The sequence below is a fragment of the Anser anser genome, assembly GCF_964211835.1.
Source record: "Anser anser genome assembly, chromosome: 17".
Lineage (NCBI taxonomy): Eukaryota > Metazoa > Chordata > Aves > Anseriformes > Anatidae > Anser > Anser anser.
In genome coordinates, this window is record NC_139738.1 from 8372309 (window position 1) to 8391471 (window position 19163).

At 63.9% G+C, this 19163-nt stretch overlaps 4 protein-coding genes and 1 long non-coding RNA gene across 18 annotated transcripts in view; 2 read left to right on the top strand and 3 right to left on the bottom strand.

The window, feature by feature from the left end:
- Nucleotides 1-450, bottom strand: SVBP (small vasohibin binding protein). Its single transcript, XM_083802690.1, has 2 exons — nt 314-450; nt 1-218 (listed from the first exon to the last, which is right to left on the bottom strand). Exons 1-2 carry the CDS (start codon nt 428-430, stop codon nt 132-134), a joined length of 204 nt encoding a protein of 67 aa, XP_083658816.1. The 5' UTR covers nt 431-450; the 3' UTR covers nt 1-131.
- LOC310883032 (E3 ubiquitin-protein ligase TRIM62) lies at nt 1-5675 on the bottom strand. Its single transcript, XM_083802662.1, has 6 exons — nt 5146-5675; nt 4331-4426; nt 3405-3661; nt 3217-3332; nt 314-3007; nt 1-218 (listed from the first exon to the last, which is right to left on the bottom strand). Exons 1-5 carry the CDS (start codon nt 5551-5553, stop codon nt 2457-2459), a joined length of 1428 nt encoding a protein of 475 aa, XP_083658788.1. The 5' UTR covers nt 5554-5675; the 3' UTR covers nt 1-218; nt 314-2456.
- Nucleotides 5661-9959, top strand: LOC310883035 (uncharacterized protein; the record flags this gene model as incomplete). The annotated part of the gene is made up of 3 exons (XM_083802682.1): nt 5661-7211; nt 7837-8237; nt 9823-9959. One exon carries the CDS (start codon nt 5661-5663, stop codon nt 6900-6902), a length of 1242 nt encoding a protein of 413 aa, XP_083658808.1. The 3' UTR covers nt 6903-7211; nt 7837-8237; nt 9823-9959.
- Nucleotides 9857-17431, bottom strand: LOC310883039. Of its 3 annotated transcripts, none has more exons than XR_014573293.1 (3): nt 17338-17431; nt 13680-14173; nt 9857-10366 (listed from the first exon to the last, which is right to left on the bottom strand). It is a non-coding gene; the product is annotated as an uncharacterized lncRNA (long non-coding RNA). The 3 variants fall into 3 exon arrangements; XR_014573294.1 differs by having other exon boundaries at nt 9867-13630; nt 13737-14173; XR_014573295.1 differs by having other exon boundaries at nt 9876-13630; nt 14020-14173.
- Nucleotides 16327-19163, top strand: part of ZNF362 (zinc finger protein 362) — a 15093-nt gene continuing 12256 nt past the window's right edge. For 2 of the 12 annotated variants that reach the window (XM_083802672.1, XM_083802677.1), the window contains exons 1-2: nt 17450-18082; nt 18441-18525. Coding sequence is in view for 9 of the 12 variants with exons in the window: in XM_083802677.1 (XP_083658803.1) it covers nt 18485-18525 (41 nt within the window). In the remaining 3 variants the exon portion in view is untranslated. Of the gene's footprint in view, nt 16556-16730; nt 17072-17252; nt 17317-17423; nt 18526-19163 lie in introns of those variants that run through there. The other 10 variants (XM_083802675.1, XM_083802670.1, XM_083802676.1 and 7 more) reach the window with 10 other exon arrangements.

Below are 19163 nucleotides of genomic sequence, written 5' to 3' on the forward strand. Positions count from 1 at the left end.
TGCGGAACGACCACTGCTTTTATTAAGAAAAAAAAGAAGAGAAAGTTGTTCTTCAAGGCGAAGTAATAAATAACGCGGCGACGCGGGGCAGGTGCCGGCAGCGGGTACCGGCGGGCCGGGGGCGCCGCCCCTCACTCGCTGGGGGCCTGCATCTGCTTGCAGAAGGAGTCGAACTGCTGCTGCTCCAGCTCCGTCATCACCCGGTTCAGGGCGTAGATCTGCGGGGACAGAGGCAGGCGGGCGGTGAGGCGCGGCCGTGCCACACGGAGGCACCGGGAGCAGCCCCCCGGCCCCACCGCCGCCCCCCGCCCACCTCCGCCCGCTGCCGCTGCTTCAGCTCCTGCTGCGCCGACTTCTGCTTCGCCTTCTCCAGGCGGGCCGCCGGCTCCCGGGGCTTCGGCCTCTCCTTCCGCCCGCCGCTCGGCTCCATGGCTGGGGCAGGGCCTCGGGGGGCGGCCCGGCCCCCCCGGCCCGCACCGACCCCCGCCGCCCCGCTCCCGGCAGGGCCCTGCCCGCGGCAAGATGGCGGCCGCGCCCCGCCCCGCCCCGCCCGGCCTGCGCGGGCCGCGCCCCCTCCCCCAGCGCGCATGCGCCCTCGCGGGCGGGGCCCGACAGCGCCGCCTGGTGGGCGGGCGGGGAGCGGCGGGGGCTGGTCCCGCGGCCCGGCCGGTACCGGCACCGGCACCAGTAACGGCACCGGTAACGGCACCGGCACCAGTAACGGCACCAGTAACGGCACCGGTACCAGTAATGGCACCGGCACCAGTAATGGCACCAGTAACGGCACCGGTACCAGTAACGGCACCGGTACCAGTACCGGCACCGGTAACGGCACCGGCACCAGTAACGGCACCGGTACCAGTAATGGCACCGGCACCAGTAATGGCACCAGTAACGGCACCGGTACCAGTAATGGCACCGGTAACGGCACCGGCAGACCTGCCCCCAGCGCCCCAGCCGCTCCCGGCCCCGTGTATTGCACCCCCCTACATCGCACCCCCATATATCACACCCTGTAAACATCATGTCCCTATACGTCATGCCCCCATATATCACACCCCCATATATCACGCCTCTATGCATTATGTCCCCATATATCACACCCCCTATACCTCACGCTCCCATATATCACACCCCCTGTACATCACACCCCTTATATATCACACCCCTTATATCACACCCCCGATACACAACGTCCCTGTACATCACATCCCCTACACCTCGCGTACCCCTATACCATACCCCCATACATCACGCCCCCCGCTGTACCACGTCCCCCCATATATCACGCCCCCTCCACACCTCCCCCATACAGATATCAAGCAGCCCTATAGCACACCCGCTGTACAGCGCACCCTCTGCCCAGCACAGCCCCCCCACAGCCCCGCTGTACACCTCACGTCCCCTAACGCAGTGTGTGCCCCCCTAGCCCCCCAACCTGGTCCCCCCCAACTGGCAGCCGCCAGCTGGGGGAGGCTGGGCACAGCCTGGCCTGGCACACGGCACCGTGCGGCACAGCGCGGCACGGCGCAGCACGGCTCTGCACACCATGGCACGGCACAGTACGGTTCAGCACACCGTGGCACGGCACAGCATGGCACGGCACGGCTCAGCAACACCACTGCACAGCACAGCACGGCTCAGCACACCGTGGCGTGGCACAGCACACACCGCAGAGCCATGGCACGGTGCACAACACATGGCATGGCAGGGCACGGTGCAGCACAACGTGGCACGGCTGAGCATGGCATGGCACAGCACAGCTCAGCACACCATGGCGTGGCACAGCACAGTTCAGCTACCATGGCATGGCACAGCACAGCTCAGCACACCGTGGCACGGCACAGCACACTCCGCAGAGCCATGACACGGTGCAGCACAGCGCGGTGCAGTACATACAGCATGGCACAGCCTGGCACAGCACCGCCTGGCACAGCGCACGTGATGCAGCAGCAGCACAGGGTGCAGCATGGCACAGCACAACACGGCACAGCACAGCCCGGGATGTCACAGTGCACACCACGGCACACCGCGATGCAGGAGGACACGACGCATTACGGACGGCGCGGGGCACTACGCACAGCGCAGCAGCACCCAACCCCGCGCCACGGGGGTGCCCCCATCCCGCACAGGGGCTGCACCACCCGGCCCCTTTGCTCCAAATCCACCTTTTATTGCAGCGGCCGGGGCAGGGACGGACCTGCAGGGCCACGTGTGGAAGCACAGGACGGGGGGGCACCGGCTGCATCCTGCCCAGTGCCCGGAGTCAGCTCGGGGTTGAGGGTGGGTGATGCCGGGCAGGATCCGGCCCCGGCGGGGCAGTGCGAGCCCTCTCCTGCCCAGGCAGCCTGGGTGAGCGCTGCTGCACCCTGTGGGCAGGGCAGCGTCCCCCGTCCTGCGGCCACCGCCCCAGGCTCGTGCCCGTCCTCAGGGGTCCTGGCAGGGCGCAGACCCCGCTAGATGCGGACGGTGTTGATGCGCAGGGGCTGGACGTTCTTGCCGTTGGCGTGGCTCTGCCCAGGGCTGAAGTAGGAGCAGAGCTTGCCAGGGAACTTCTCCCGGAAGGTGTAGAGCCAGGACATGTCATCGGCGTTGTAGAAGATGAGCAGCCCCTTGTCATAGTCCAGGAAGACTCCCACCTTCTCCAGCTTGCTCTTGACGTTGAGCCGGGTCCAGGGCTCGGTGCAGGCGCTGTACTGGTTCCCATCGTGCATGACGATGCAGTAAAAGCCCCGGCTGGGCTGGATCTGGATGCTGCCCTTGCGGGTGACGGCCTCGTGCGCCAGCCCGATCATCCACTGCGTCTTCTCGGACACCACCACCTCCCAGTAGTGCACGCCGCCGCCGAAAGCCTCCGTGCCCAGCACCGACACCTCCACGTCGAAGCGCCGAGGCGAGTCCTGCAGCGGCTGCGGGTGCAGGTTGCCGTAAGCCACGATGGTGCAGTCGTCGGAGAGGATGAGGCGCTGGTGCGCTGTGCCGGGGTCCAGCGTCAGCGCCGCTGGCACTGCAGGGAGGGGCGGCCGTCAGCACCCCTGGGACCCCCACCCAGCTGTGCACCCACCTTGGGGGCACGCAGGTGGCTTTCGGCAGCCGAAGCAGCTCTGCAGAAGCCGCTCGTCCTCCCCCACACCCCCCCACCAGCTCCCCCTGGGGACAGGAAGGTCCCCGTGGGCTCACCCTCACCCTCGCTGGGTCCCCCAACTCCATCCTCACCCGGGTGGATGTCCTGGAAGAGAGACTTCCAGATGGTGTACTGCAGCGGGCCCATGTACTTGGAGGTAGGAAAGTCCTCGTAGGTGAGGTTGGTCTCGTGGATCTTCCCCTTGAGCCTGCAGGAGAGGCGCTGGTTGGCGAGGTCCCACGCGGGGCACCCCGGCCCCCCCGGCCACCCACGCACCCACCTCTCGGACAAGGAGGCGACGCCGGCCAGGAAGGCGTGCTTGTCGGCCTCGGCCAGGCGCTCCTGCAGGATCTGGCTGCCCTCCTGCACCTTGCGCAGCTGCTGGCTGTAGCGCTGGATCTTCTGCTCGATGTCGGTCAGCGTCCGCGCCGTGTCCGCCTCCAGCTCCTCCAGCATCGCCTTCTGCCGCTCCCGCAGCAGCCGGTGCAGCCGCTCAAAGGCCTCCCCGATGGTGGCCCGCAGGCTCTTGGCTGACGACTGGGGGGCGCGGGTGGGCGTCAGCCCCACGGAAAGCCCCAGCGTGGTGGGGTCTGTAGCCCCCTGCCCGCCCAGACCAACACTGACCCGCTGCAAACGCTGCCGGGGACGCCCCGCGTGTGGTTTTGAGCACCTGGGCGGGTACCCGGTGGAGGATAGAAAACCCACCCTCTGCCCCACAGCTGGTAACGGGGAGGGGACATGAAGCTGAGGGAGAAGGGAGCCCAGTGTGAAGAGCAGTCCCCTCCCCAAACAATGCCCAAGCAAGCAGAAAGAGGAAGGTGCTAAATGAAACGGGGAAATAAGCGACAGGGCACAGGGGCCAGCCTGCCACAGGGCTACGCATGGCCAGGGAAGGGAAATGGGGCACAGTCAGCAAGATTTGGGTCTTGGTGTGTCTGTAGGGAGGCTGGAGGTCCCAGAACTGGGCTGGCGAGGCTCGCTCCTGCACCCACCCAGCAAGGGAATCAAGGAGCAGGGGAACAGCACTGAGACACGGGGCTGTGCCGGGGGGTACGACCACCCCAGCAGCTACAAAGCACCCGGTGTGCAGCAGGGACAGGGCAGGGCAACGGATTTGGAGCGATTCTGCCAACAGTAAAGGGCTGGAGGGGTAACGGGGTCCTGCCTCGGGACCCCTGGGGACACCGAGTGTGTCCCCGCTCCTACCTTGGTCTCTGCCAGCTGCCGCTTGAGGAGGTGCAGGGCCTCGGTGTGGCCTCGCTCGCTCTCCTGCAGGCCCTGGAGCTGCTCCTTCAGCTCCCGCTGCAACGCAGGCAGGCGCTCAGACCCAGCTCGCAGCCCAGTCTGACCAGTCTGCCCAGTTCCCCACTCCCCATGGGGCCGTGAGCTGGGGGACCCGGCAGCATTAAGAAAAGAAAAAGACAACCCACGGGATTTGGGGGGAAAAGCAAAGCTTCTCGCAGGTCCCAGGCTCCTGCAGCCCCAGGCTGAGCTTCACCAGCACTGCCAGCAGCACGAAGCCGAGGTGCTGGGAACCCCCGGCCCCTCGGGACCACAGGGTGGTCCCACAAATGTTTACCGGGGCATCACTGGGCACTGACAGCGGTGAGGGGATGAGTCGGTGCCCGTGAAGGTCAGCGCCCAGCTGCCTCCCCGCAGGCACGGGCACAAAGCTCCCCTGAAACGGCAGCCCTGGGGGTTTGGGGACGGACGAAGGACCGTGCCCATCGGGTGCCAGTGCCTGCACAGCAGCACCGGGGTAGAGACACGCTGAATGCATGGACACAAGGGGGAATTTTATGGGGAGCACCTCCTCAGACCCACGTGCGAACAGAGGGAGCTCCAGCTAAGGTGCACGTGGGCAGGCAGACAGGGCATCCCACGGACACACTGCCCTGGGGAACAGGGACAGACAGACGGACAGACGTCGGCAGAGCAGCTCAGCGCAGCCGGGCAGGGGGGACAAGAGGGACAGCGCCCGGACCCCCAAGCCAGGCAGGGCCGGACGCCCACCCACCCACCTGCAGCTCCTCGAAGGCATCGTCCACGTTGGTGACCTGGTGCTGCTCGTGCACGGCGGGCTCGTCGCAGAAGAAGCAGACAACGGCGCGGTCGGTGAGGCAGAAGAGCTTGACCTTCTCATGGTCCTTGCAGGGGAAGGGGCTGCGCTGGGCCCCCAGGATGGCGTCCAGGGGGAAGGCGCTGTAGCGCTCCACGATGTTGGCCAGCTTGAGGCTGGGCGCCAGGGTGGGCTCGGCGAAGGTGCGCCGGCACTCGGGGCAGTCGCGGGCGCCCTGGGGCTCCTGGCGCACCCAGTGCTCGGTGATGCAGCGCCGGCAGAAGTAGTGCTCGCAGCCGAAGCTCACCGGGTCCTGGTAGATGCTCAGGCAGATGGAGCACAGCAGCTCGTCCTTCAGGCTGCAAGCCATGGCCGCCCGGGGGAGGCGAGGCCGCCCGGGGGACCCGGGGCTGAGAGAGCCCGTGGGGGCTGCAATGGGGGGGAACTGGGGTGGTGTGGGGGGGGGGAGGGCTGCAGATGGGGCTGCAATGGGGGAAATTGGGGGGGGGGCTGCGAGGGGCGGGCTGCGAGTGGGGCTGCAATGGGGGGAACTGGGGGCTGGCTGCGAAAGGGAGAACCGGGGAGGGGCTCTGGGGGTGCAGCGGGCACGGGGGGGGCGGGCTGACTGGGGGGGCGGGGGCTGCCCGCGGGGCCGCAGCGGGGGAGCCCCGGGCTGAGGCCGCCCCGGCGGGCCGCGGGTTCGAATCCCGGCCCCGGCTCCGCGCCCCACCCGCAAGTCCCGGGTTCGAGGCCGCCCCCCGCCTACTCCGAGCCGGCGGCGCCCGCTGCCCTCACCCAGCCGCAGGCGGTGCCGGTGCCCGGTGCCCCCGGTGCGAGCGAGCCCTCGGCCACCTCGCAGCGCGCCCCGCCGCGACGGGCGGGGGGTGGGCGAGGAGGAGGAGGAGGAGGAGGAGGAGGAGGAGGAGGAGGAGGAGGAGGAGGAGCAGGCGGGGCCGCGCGGCACTTCCTGCCTCCCCCCCCCCGCAGCCACAGTGGTGCCGCCCCCGCCCCATTGTCCCCCGCCCAGCGGCCCGCACCACCTCCCGCCCGCGGGGGGGGCCTGGGGAGGAGGCGCTTAAAGGGGCCGCGGTGCTGAGGCGGCTCCGCTGCGGGCTCGGAGCCGTGCCCGGGCCCCTCCCGGTGCCCCCCCCCCCGGTGTCGGAGCCGTTCCGGTGCCCGGCGCTGCGGCCTGGCCATCGGGGAGAGCAGCCCCCAGCCGCCCCCCTCCCGCGGGCACCTCCGCCCCCTCCCGGGCAGCCCCCTCCGTCTGTCCGTCCGTCTGTCCGCCCAGCCTTCAGTTGGCCCGTCCGCCCATCCGCCCCTCTGTCTGTTCTGTCCTTCCGTCCCTCAACCCCGTTGTCCACTCATTTGTCCATCCTCCCCTCTGCTCCTCCCTCCATCTGTCTGTCCATCCGTCCCTCTCTCCATCCCTCCATCCATCCCCCCATCCCTCCATCCCCCCATCCGTCCATCCGTCCATCCGTCCCTCTCTCCATCCCCCCATCCGTCCATCCGTCCCTCTCTCCATCCCTCCATCCCTCCATCCATCCCCCCATCCCTCCATCCTCCCCTCTCTCCATCCCTCCATCCGTCCGTCCGTCCCTCCCTCCCTCCACCCACCTCCCCACCTTCCCGTGCCCAACAGCAGCTCCCCCCTTCCCGCCCCTCCGTTTTGTCCCCAGTCCCCGGGGACAAGGGTTGAGGGGACACCGGGGGTGACACCGGCAGGGGCAGGACCCCGCGGGACGCTCAGCCCCGGCTGTGGGGTGCAGGGGGGAGGCCGGGCCCCCCTGCGCCCCCCGGGCTGCTCCCTGCAGCACCAGGGCAGCTGCGAAGCCACTGGAAGGCGAGGAAGGGTTTATGTCCCCAAAAATGTGTTGCTGGCAAAATGCCGCCTTTTTCCCCCAGATCTTATCGACTTGACCAAAAAATGACGGAGCTGCGGTGGTGACAGGCTTCTCTTGTCCCTTCCCGTGCCAGGGAGCCCTCCTGCCTTGGGGCTGTCCCCAGCCCTTGTCCCCAAGCAAGGTGATGGCCAAGCCTGGAGGAGCACAGCCACCGTTTGCCCGGCCGCTTGAACCATTGTCCCCAAATCCCGCAGCATCGTCCCCAAATCCATCCCCAAATCCGCTGCCATTCCCTCCGGGCACCGCCTGGGGCACCCGGCCAGGAAACCAGCGCGGGGAGACCCCAGAAGCCACGCAGATACAGGGATAATCGGGAACGGATGGCGGAAAGCCCCGTCCGCGCTCTGGGGACGCACCCGGGGGTCCCTCTCCCGAACCCCCGCCGCAGAGGGGCTCTCAGCGGGGGCTCGGGGAGGAAGGAAGGAGCCTCATAGGAGGGGGGTAGCGATGCCCTGGGGGTCGAGCTGCACATTTCAGAGGCAGCACAAAAGTCAGGCCCGCCGCTGGCCGGCAGCCAAAGCGAACAAGGCTTTGCTTTGGCTGCCGAGCCCCCTGCGTCCCCCCGAGCCCCCCAGCACAGCCCCTCCTGCCCCTCGTCCCCCCCCCCCCCCGGCAGGGGGAATAACCGCCCGCTTTGTTCCTCGCCCGTGCAGGAGGAAGGCCCGAAAGGCTGAAAAAAAAAAAAAGAAAAAAAAAAAAAAGCCAACCACAGGGGTTTGTTTTTTCTGCTTGTTTTTCTGCATTAGGAATTCAGGTCTTGTCTCCCCTCCAGGACCCGCTGGGGACTGAAGAAATGCTGAAATTAAATCATCAAAGCGCCGTCGGAGCGGGGAAGGGGCGGCTCGGCCGGCAGCGCGCCCGGCTCGCGCGCCCGCTTCGCCCCAGCCTGCGGCACGTGGCGGGGAAGAAGCACCCGGGCTACCCGGGCACGCAGCCCTGCCTTTGTGCCAGGGGGGTGGGAACGTCCCTTCGCATCCCCAAGTCCCCCTAGGAACCAATATCTGTTTTTTTCCATGGTTTAAGTAAACCCTGCTCAGCTGAGGTCAAAATACCCTCATTTTTTAAATTTTTTTATTTTTTTGTGGGAAATGCAGATGGAGGCCAGTCCCTGGAACTCTTCCCTTTCCGGAGCAGGTTCCTCCCTCAGGTACTGATGGGGAAACTGAGTCAGGGGGAGATGGAGGACGGGGTGAGCACGGCAGTCCCACGGTGGAGCCACTTGGACGCGTGGCTCCCAGCCCATGTCGTTTAATTTGTGTCCCCAGCAAGTGGCCGGAGCACCCGGGGTCGGACTGGGAAATCTGGGCGATGCGGAGCCGCAGCCCGTGGGGCACGTGGGGTGGCCAAGGGGTGCCCAAGCTCTGAGCGGAGCTGCTAAGTGTTGGGTTGCTCGTTGGAGTTGGAGAGGCACCCGGGGTCCCCCCAGTGCATCCCTGCAGTTCGTTAGCGCGCCTTCGTTAGCGCTGCAGGAAGGGAAGCGCACCCTGCCCAGAGCCCTGTTGTGGGCGAGAGTGGGGCGTGAGCCGTACCTGCAGCAGCCGGCGTGGATGAAGGGAAACCGCACGGCGGGGTGTGTGTGTGTTTGGGCAAACAGGGAAATTAATCCCGGTTAATTTTTAAATTGGCTTCGTTACCTCCTGTTAACCCTTGTGCGAGTGCCCGGCGGGCTCTGCCGCTGCAGCCGGAGGGTCAGGGAGCCCACATCGCCGCCGTGCCTCTCTTCCTTGATTTTTCGGGTCACGCAGATGCTGCCGGGAGCTGGGGAGGATGAGGCGGGGGACCGGGCACGCGTGTGCCCTGCGGCCACGGGCTGGAAGGTGCCAGGAGCTGGTGGGAGCTACCGCAGGGGACACCGGGGACCGAGTCACCTCCGAGGAGGGAGAGGGAGCAGGGTGAGCTGGAAAACCCCATCGGGGGGTGCGTGGGCATTCGGTTCCTTCTGCTGCCCCGTGCCGCACGCCGTGCCCGGAGGACGCTGGCAGGAAGGGAGGCCCCCGAGCCGCTGGAATTTTCCCCGCCGGTTCAAAGGGTGCTGCCGGGGGGCGAAGGCGGGGAGGGCAGGCCGGGACAGGCAGCTCCCAGCACACACGCCTGCTTCCCAGCATCGCGCCAGGGCAGGTTTTGGCCTCAGCAGGGCGGACGCGCAGGGCTGGGAGCGTCCCCCTGCGTGCTCAGGGCTGTCCTTGTCCTTGCTGCAGCCCCCAGCCGTGTCCGCACCCATCCTGCTGGATCCGTCCTTCCCAGGTGGGGTGGCTCTGGCACCTTTAGCTCCGTCAGCGTTAACCGGGTGCCAGAGCACAGAGAGCAGCTGTTAGCGCCTGCCTCTTTTCCTTCCCCGCTCCCGCAAACGCTCTCCAGCTCTCCCAGGGCCCCAGTGCCACAAAGCCAAGACGTCCCCAGGATGCAGTCCTGGCCCAGCTAAGCTCGGCGGAGGCCTCTCCTCTTCATGGGGTGGGATTTCATCCCAGTACCCAAAGCCCCAGGCACCAAGGGTTAATGGGAGCATGCCCCCACGCAGAGCAGCGTCCTGCAGCCCTCCAGAAGAGCAGGAGGATGCACAAAGCCGCACTACACTGGTCCTTTTCATCTCCTAAGTGCTTTGCAAACATTAACTAATTAATCCTAATTAACTCATTACCTAATTATAACCAAATGGCCCTCCCATTTGCAGGGGGGAGAAGGGAAATAAATGCACTGCCACTTTTCTTTTTTTTTTTTTTTTTTTTTTTTAGTAAACACTCCCAATACCCCAAAACCTCTGCAGGACTCAAACCAGCATCTGTGGGGCCCCCGTGCACAAAGGACTGTTGGCATGTTTTGGGGTCGAGAAACCTTCCCAATCCCTGCTGTTCTGGGGTGAAAAAAAAACCCTCTGCAGGTTTGCTAACCCCATGCAGCATCCCAATAAGCCGGGAGCGAGCATTTCCATGCGCCCACCTCCGGGGGCCCGGCGCCCCAGCGTCACCAAGGCGCAGCGTGCCCACCCTCGCGGCTCACGCGGCTGCCGTGAGTCATCGCCTGCTGGCTCGTGTGCTGTCCCGCTGGTTGGGAAACACCTTGTAAAACGCTGCACCGACTTGTTCCAGGTCTCCCAACTGCCTGCCGTAATTATTTGCCTCTTGCAGGGCCAGTGAACGTTTGCGGGGTGTTGCAGGCAACGTCCTTTGGGGCAGGCATCGCCTGCGCCCGCCCTGCTCCTGCTGATTAATGGCCTCTGCTCCTGGGCTCTGACCAGCGCTTCCACTCCAGCCCTGCTTTATCGAAAGAGAGAGATTTCTTGCAAAGAAAAGGAAACAAATATGCGGTTAGGATGGAGAGAGACATTTCCCGAAGGATTTCCTGCTGCTGCTGCTGCAGACAAGGACAAAGACCAAGCGGCTTTGGGACGCGGGGCCACCCAGCACCCAAAGGGCTCAGCGTGGTCCCTGCGGCAAAACCAGCGCGACCCCTCGGGGACACCGTGGGGACCGAGTTCCCCGGCCAGGCTTTCCCAGGCTGTGCTCCATCCTGTTTTTGATGAAATCTCTTTTTCACCACCAGTTCAATGGGAGGGATTTCAATAAAGCCGCAGCTTGGTGCCGCACAGATGCGAACCGTGCCCTGGGGACAGGGACTGGGATCTCTCCAGCATCTCTGCCCCTCCTGTGCTTTCTCCCCCGAGCTTCTTCCTGCAGGAGACAAGGAGCGCATCCCTGACCCGATCTCCTGCCTTTTGGCGGGGACGTGGGGAAGCAGGAAGGGAGCTGCCGTTCCCAGCGCCGGCGGGCGCAGCTCTGTGGGCGCGGGGAGAGCAGGTGTAGCAGGGATGCCGCCTGCCCAACCGCCCGCAGAGGTGATTTATGGCAAAGGAGGCATCTCCATGCCACGCCGAGCACTCCCCTGCCTTCCTTCCCTTTTAATTGCGGTTGGATTTGCCCCGGGGGCAGAAGAGCCTTTGAACGTCTGGTTTTGAACGCGAGCTTTGCAGCCAGCTTCGTTTCCTCTCTGCAATGCCATTTTGCAGCTCAGGATGGGGACGGCAGCGTGGGAGATGGGCACGGGTTCCCTGCCATTGGCTCCTGGTGCTGCCAGAGGCCGGGTGGTGTCGCGCCAGCCCCAGGACCGGAGCTCTGCTGCCAAGGAAAGGGGCCCCTGCCCACACCCAGCGAGGGGGGAACGACTGAACCCACACCGTGCACAGCTGGAAGAGCCCCAGTGCGCTCGATATCACAGCGTCTGCACCAGGGACATGCCAGCTGGCCTGCCTCGATGGCTGGGGATCCCCCGTGCCCCGTCCTGCTGTGTCCCCTGCCTGCAGGTCTGGGGCTGGCCTCCAACAGCTGGGATTCTCCTTGGGCGATGCAGAGGTTCGAAAACACCAGTTTCACAATGACGGCAAAATACTTCCAGCAGCCAAAACCCCCCAGCCTTGAGGACAGAAGTGAAAGAAGTGTTGACAATGTACCTAGCAAGGAGCCAGAGGAGAACTTGGCAGCATGGGGGTGGCAGGGGACGAGGGGATGCCATCGGCCTCGGGGGCGGCAGGGAGAGTCCAAAATGTGCCCAGGTGTGAATGAACCTTCCACCCTGACACCGCCGCGGGAGGATGTTAAATAGCAACTGCTAGGTATAAACAGCTGAGCATCAGATAAAGGGGGAGTTTTCAAGGAGCTGGCTCAGGATCTCTGTTGAGTCACCAGGAGCTGGTAATTAACAGATCTGGGGATGTTCCAAACGGGAAAATGTTGGGTGAGCACTTAACGGGGGACACACGGAGCGATCGCAGGTCAGCGAGCCAGAAACAGTGGTGGGGATGTGGGTGCAGGACACGCGTGAGAGCAGAGGAGGAAGGCACAGCGGGGTGACAGTGTGCCTTGCCGCGTGCCGTCACCTTGCCAGGATGAGTGTGGGCACCCACCGGCGTCGGGAGCAGTGCCCACCCTCGGTGGGACCTCACCCCTGGCGGTCCCAAGTCCTGCCCCGCTCGCCCCGGGCCCGTCCGGTCCCTGAGGGAGCCCTCGCAGGACCGCTCCGAACGGGAGGGGCGTGAAGCCCGATCGCGTTCGCCTCCTACTCCAGCTGCTCTGGCGGAGCTGTGGGAACAGCGGGAGCAGGGGGAAGAAGATGAAAGGCAGCGTGGGAACTCGCTGCTTTGCTTTCTTCTGCAATAAAACACAGGCCCTCCAACTCCTCCAGCCCAGCTTGAGATACAAAGGGGGAGAAGGACTCGTCTGTGCCTACTGGGAGAGAGCCGTGCTTCAGGGCTGCGGCAGCCAGGTGAAGGACATGCTGAGGACTGAGCCCCAGATGTGCAAAAATGGGTTGGGAATGCTGCGGGATGAAATCAGGGGGGTGGTGCAGCCTACACCTTCCTGGCGTGGTGTTGTCGCTCAGGAACTGTCCCAGGCGATGCTGGACGCTGCGGGAGGCTTTGCCCATGGGAGATGCCCAGTCTGGAAACCAAGGGATGCAGCAAAGCGGTGCTGTGGCATGGCACGTGCTCTCCGTCTCCCTTGGGGGGCTGGGGAAAGGGCAGCCCCGTTGGCCCTTTCCCTGCTCCCCAGCCCTAAATCTGAGCCGTGTATAGGGGAAGCCATGTGGTTTGCCCATTATGGGTCCTCCTGGCAGCTGCCAGCCACGCTCTCTGCCTGCTCCTGCCCCCCTTTCCTACTCCCCACAGCCCCCCAGCACCAACAGCCTCCGGTGCCAGGGGATGTGACACCCGGCTGGCACCTGCGGGGCTGCCTTTCCCACCTCCTGAAGCCAAGCAAGCAGAGCAATGTGGTGCTCGCCTCCCACTTTATCTGTCTGGGTTTTCTTTTCCACCCGCTCTGCTCATGAGGGACCCCGAAGCCCTGCGAGTGCAACCCACTGGAGAGAGGCCGGGGGAAGGCAGCGATTGCAACCAGGAGCTGAGAAAACTTGGCCTGTGCGGAAGGGCTGAAGGACTGGATTTGTTTAGTCTAGAGAAGAGCAGGCTGAGGGGAGACATAATAACAGCCTTCAAATATGTGAGAGGTTGCTGCAAAGAGGAAGGGAGCAAAGCACTCCCGGGCGCGCTGGAAGACACTGCCGGCTTCACGGGGGGGATTTCATCTGCCCGTGGCATCTCTCACCTCTCCATCTGGGCTTTTTTCATTCTCTGCGAGGGATCCTTTTAGGAAACTTTGGAAAGCATGAAAAAAGCCCAGGGCTGGGCTTTTGTTTTTTATTTTTTTAATTGCACTATCACTGGAAACTTATGGGAAACCCGGACTGCCCCCAGTTGTTCTTGGTTTGCTGGAACCGAGCTCTGTGCGCTGCTGCATGACAGAGAACTGGGTCCTGTGCAATTCAGTGAGCGCATGGGGACAGGCAGCTGGGGCTGCAAATCACAGAATCACAGAACTGTAGGGGTTGGAAGGGACCTTGAGAGATCATTGAGTCCAACCCCCAAACGATGAAGGGCTCCTGAATGCGTGTGGTCAGGAGCCGCCTCCCCAGCTCCTGGTGATGCTTTGTGCCCATCAACGTCTCTCTAAAACGGGACGAGATGTTTTCATCGCAGTTATTTCTCTAAAACTGAAGGAAAACATTATTACTAAGAAGCAGAAAGGTGCTCGATACCTGCCTTGAAAACTGGGGTTAAGGAGCTGGTAGAATGATGCTGACGTAGAAAGCAGCTCACATTTTTGGGACGTCAGCTTGGAGGCAGAGGGGATGAGTTGGGTTCACCTCCGCTCCCAATGGGGCTGGTGGGCTGGTAGCCGCCTGCCTGGGACCGAACCAGCCCAGCCTCTGTTACATGGATTTACGAGGTTGTTAGCACGCAGAATTAAGGACTCCCAGCGCCGCCGGTTTCCCAACGTGAGCTGGAGAGGGCTTGGTAAATGGAGCCCCACGGGGAGGGGTTTGGTGCGTGGGACCCCACCACACGGCCACCACCGGTGAGCGAAGTGTCAGGCACCCACCAGCAGTGTGCCCGCGCCCAGCGGGTGCCACATCCAGCAGCAGCGTGGAGCCAACGCAGCACGGCCCCCAGAGCCCCCAGGAACATCCCGCTCACTTTCGAAAGGCGAGGACTTCATCCCTTCCGCACCAGGGCCGGAGTCTTTAGGCGTCTTTCTGGAAAGCAGAAAAACGGGCAGTAAGGCCCGAGAAGTGACAGAGAGTGAATGAAGAGGTTACTTCTGCACATCAGCAAAAGGAGTCAGCCGGAACAGGCTTCTTGAGGGAAGACCAGCAGCACCTTGCAGCCTGACAGTACCTTCACACGCACACCTACACACGGATTGAAACCACCACTGCTACCCGGGCACGGTGCTGCCTGCAGACGTAGGGGATTCAGACGTCTTCTGCACCAAAACAGAGGGGGAAATTCCGCGTCCTCTGTTCCCAAAGCACCTTCGGCTCCACGCGGACGTGCTGCAGGATGTTTGTCCGCCTGCCCTGGGTACCCCCTTCCTGCTGCATGCACCCCAAAGTTCACCGACACAGGGCTGCCTGGGGCTCACCGCCCTCACGCACGGTCCCCAGGCCTCTGGACACGAGGGGAAAAAAAGCAAAGCAAAACCTGAGCTCAAGTTGGGAGGTAGATTTGGGGGGGGAACCTCAGGAGGGACAGAGGCAGGGCCACAGTCTTGCTCTCTGTGCATCCCCCTCCTCCTGTTTTCTCCCCAGAGCTTCCCCAAGGAGAAATAAATGTTAAAAAAAAAAAAAAAAAAAAAGGGAAAAGGAGTGTACCTAGAAGAGATCCTGGGCTGAAGGAGCAAAAGGGGAAATGGCTCAGGAGACACAGGGCTGGGGGACCAGAGAGGGGCCGGGGGATGCCAGGAGGGGCTGGGGTGGATAGAGGCACTTGTGGGGTGCAGACGTCCAGTGAAGGGCTGGGAGGGGGGCAATGGGGGTAGCGAGACTCTGAGAAGGGCTGGGGGCCTCTGCAGGACTGGGGAGACACAAGGAGGACCGGGGTGTCAAACCTGGGGGCAGAGACCCTGAGGGGACCCACAAAGGGGGCTGTGGGGAGGGGGGGTGAGGAGATCCAGTGCTGGGTTGGGGGGCTGAGGAGGGGGGAACCCCAAAAGGGGGCCATGGGGCTGCAGAGACAGAGGGCGACTGAAGAGACTGGGGGCTGAGGAGAACCAAGGTGATGAGACCTGGGGGGCACGCGGGGGCTGAGGAGAGCTGGGGAGGGGAGCCCTGAGAGAACCGGGGCAGCTGAAGAGAACTGGGGGTGCTGGGGAGACCTGGGTGGGCTGAGGAGAACAGGGGGCGATGAGGGGGCTGAGGAGACCTGGGGGGCTGCAAGCCGGGGGCACTGAGGACAACTGGGAGGGCTGAGGGCAACTGGGGGGGCGATGAAGGGAACTGGGGGAGGAGGAGAACTGGGGAGTGCTGAGGAGACGTGGGGGCTGTGAAGCAGGGGTGCTGCAGGGAATGGGGGACGCTGAGAACTGGGGGGGCGATGAGAGGAGCTAGGGGTGCGGAGGGCACCTGACTGCTGCAATCCAGGGGCGTTGAGGGGAACTGGGGGACACTGAAGAGAACTGGGGGCTGAGGAGAACTGGGGGGCGAGGAGGGACCGGGGGCTGAGAATTGGGGGCGCTGAGGGGAACTGGGGCTGCTGGGGGGTCTGAGGAGACCTGGGGGCTGCAAACCAGGGGTGCTGAGGGGAGTGGGAGGCACTGGGGGGAATTGGGGGGCACTGAAGAAAACCGGGAGCTGAAGAGAGGTGGGGGGCGATGAGGGGGAGTGGGGGCTGAGAACAGGGGGCTGAAGAGGGGAACCAGGGTCTGAGGAGATTTGGGGGTGCTGAAGGGAACTGGGGGTGCTGTTTGGAAAGAATGGGGGCTGCAAACCAGGGGTGCTGAGGGGAATCGGGGGGCACTGAAGAGAACCGGGGGCTGACTGGGGACGACTGGGGGTGCTGAGGGGTCTGAGGAGGCCTGGGGGCTGCGAACCAGGGGTGCTGAGGGGAGTGGGGGACACTGAGAACTGGGGGGCGATGACGGGAGCTGGGGGCTGAGAATTGGGGGTGCTGAGGGGAACTGGGGCTGCTGAGGGGTCTGAGGAACCTGGGGGCTGCAAACCAGGGGTGCTGAGGGGAAACGGGGGGCACTGAGGGGAATCGGGGGGCACTGACGAGAACCGGGGGCCGAGGAGAACCGGGGGGCGAGGAAGGGACCGGGGGCCGACGAAAGCCGTGCAGCCCACGGCCTCCCCGAGCCGCTCCGCCGCCAGCGAGGCCCCGCCGCCCGCCGGGCCCATCCCGCGCCTCCCCCTGCGGGTCCGCCATGGCGCCGGGGCCGGGGCCGGGGCCGGAGCCGGGGCCGCGGCGGGGGGGCGGTCCCGGCCGGGCAGGGGGGCCCGGTGCCGGCCCCGCGGCCCGGAGCCTGGGCGGGCGGAGGAGGACGCGGGGGCGGGCGGACGGCGCGGGGGCGCCCATTTTCCTCCGTGCGGCGGAGCGCCGGCGGGACCGCGGCTGGCGGGAGCATGGCTGTTGGTATAGGAAGTGTCTTTTTTTTTTTTTTTTTTCCTCTTTCCCCCCTCCTCCTTCTCCTCTCCCGCATTCAACCCGGGTGCTTCGAAAAAAAAAAAAAAAAAAGCCAAAAAAAAAAAACCACCCCAGCCCGCCCCCCGGGTGCGAGCCTCCGGTAAACACCGGCCGGGGGGGGGCCGGGGGGGGGCACCGCGGTGTGGGGCCGCGCCGCCGCTTTTCCTCCTTTTATCATTTTTTTTTTTTGAATTTTTTTTTTTTTTTTCGCAGATCTGCAGAATATGGCGTCCCCGTCCTGTGTTAAAAATAAGCCGGGGCTGCCATTTTTGTTTTTCTTTTGTCTGCGAATTTTAATAAAACTGTCTGAGAATGTGGGAGAGGCGGCGGGGCGGCGGAGGGGGCACCGAGCGGGGCCGCTCCCCTCCCTCCGCCCGGCCTTTTTGTCTGCGCCGGGGCCGGGGCTCGCCCGCAGCCCGCCCCGCCGCGGCCCCCCGCCCGCCGCCGCCGCTCCGGCTCCGCCAGGGCAGGTCGAGGATTTCAACTTCACTTAACGCCAAACTTCGCCTTTTTCGACGCTTTTTCTCGCCTTTTTTTTTTTTTTTTTTTTTTTTTTCCGAGGGGGGCGCCCCCCTGCGTGCCCCCCCCCCCCCTCCCGGGCGACGGGGGAGGAGGAGGAGGAGGAGGAGGAGGAGGAGGAAGGGGGGGGCAGCCAGGAAAATGCCCGCTTTGCTGGATTTTCTCTTTTTCTCCCTCTGGATGGTCTAATGGAAAAGTTAATTGCAGCCGAACGTACCTATTTTTGTGCCGGTGGTGGTCGGAGAGGAGCTGTGGATGTTGCATGGGGGCTCGGCTTATTTTTTTTTTCTGGTTGCCTTTTTTTTTTTTTTTTTTGCCTTTTTTTTTTTTCTGCACGGGGTGGCGGAAGAAGGGGGGGGGGGGAGGCTGCTCATTTATTTATTTATTTATTTCCCCCCCCTCTCTTTCCTCCCTTTCCCCTTCTTTCCCTGTTAACCGGTTTTTGTCTCGAAAGTGGTCTGGCTGGCTGGAAGGTTTTAATGGGGGAATATTTTGCATCGCGCTTTGGCAGGAATGTGGAAGCTGCAGCCTTAGAAAGGGAACCAAATTTGCGTGGTGGTGCCTAGAGAGGTCTGTGTGTCTGTCTGGACATATATATTTAGCCTTGTGTTAGCGTGTGGATGCATATACTATTTATACATCTGTAATCTCCCGGCCACGCTGGGCCGGAGCTGGGAGCCGGAGTGGCCGCGGCTAAGCTGGGAGCAGGAGGATGCGTTCTCGCCCAGGAATGATTAATCCGCCTTTTTCTTTCTCCGAGCCGGCGGCGAGGACGCTGCCGTGGGGCAGCTCGGAGGATGCTCCTTTCTCGGCCCCGCGTCGCGATTATTCGGACAACAAGCGTGCTTTTCAATCCGGCACGCGTGGGGAGGGCGAGCGGGGCTTTCGCCCGCTCCTTCCAGCTGCCGGTGGCCGAGCCAGCCCCGAGGCCTTTGAAATTAAAGTGATATTTTAGAGGAGAGGTAAAAGTTTTCAGCCCCTCCCGGCGTGCAGTTTGCAGAGAGGCGGAGGGTCCGGGGTGAGGGGATGGATTTAGGCCCCGCGCTTCCAGCCAGCTCCCCGTGCCTCAGATTCGCAGGCAGCTTCGGGGTGAAACGTGGTGACGCCGGGGCAGGACAACTCCCCCTGCCCCGTGCTCCCCGGGATAAAAACGTTGCTTTTCTTTTTGTCTACTTTCAGGAAAAACCCCACGTTCCCACGGGTTGGGTAGGTGGGAGCCGCTTCGCTTTTGTTCCTCCGCTCTGCCTCTCCCGGAGCTCGCGTGTCGGGGGCTGTCTGTGTTTTTGGGGTGTGTGAAGTTGTCCTCCTTGTCCCCCGTAGAAAAACGCCCCGCGTGCAGCACCAGTTCCCAGCTAGATCTGGAGATGGACGCGGATAAGGGGAAGCAACGCCAGTACTCTCAGAGGTGGGCATGCCGGCTTTCTCGAGGGGAACTGGAAAACGATCTGTTCGTGCGGGTCTGGGAGCGGGGGCATGTCCTGGCCCTCCCCAAGGAGCCCGGGGAGCGGCGCCCCGCGGGGTGAGCCCGGGGCCGCCTGCCCGCGGGGAGGGCGCAGGGAGGGGACGGCCGCTCGCTGGACCCAGCCACCACGACGGGGACCCTGCTCACGGCGTAAGTCCGAACGCTTTGAATTTCCATTCCCAGGGCGCAAGCTGGATTTGAAATATCTGTACTTAATATGCGCAAAATGATCTTTTCTCCCTTAAAAATCCTCTTTTTTTCTACCCCCCTCCCCCTTGAAAAAATGTGGATCCTCGGCTGGTGGTGGAGGTGTTATGACAAGTGCATGTGTACGCAGGGGTTGTGTTGTGGGGCGGGGAGGAGGGAAACGCTTTGCTGCCTCCTCGCCTGGCCTTGGGGCAAGCCTCTGCTCGGCCGCCCGTGCCTCAGTGTCCCCAGCTGTCACAGCAGCCCTGCACACGTGCCGGGTGTCACCTGGCTGCTCGCGGGGCTCTCGGCACCCCCAAACCCCCTTACTGCAGTGCGGGGTCCGGCTGGTCGGGCCCTGTCGGAGCATGGTGGGCTGCGGGTGCTTGTTCTGG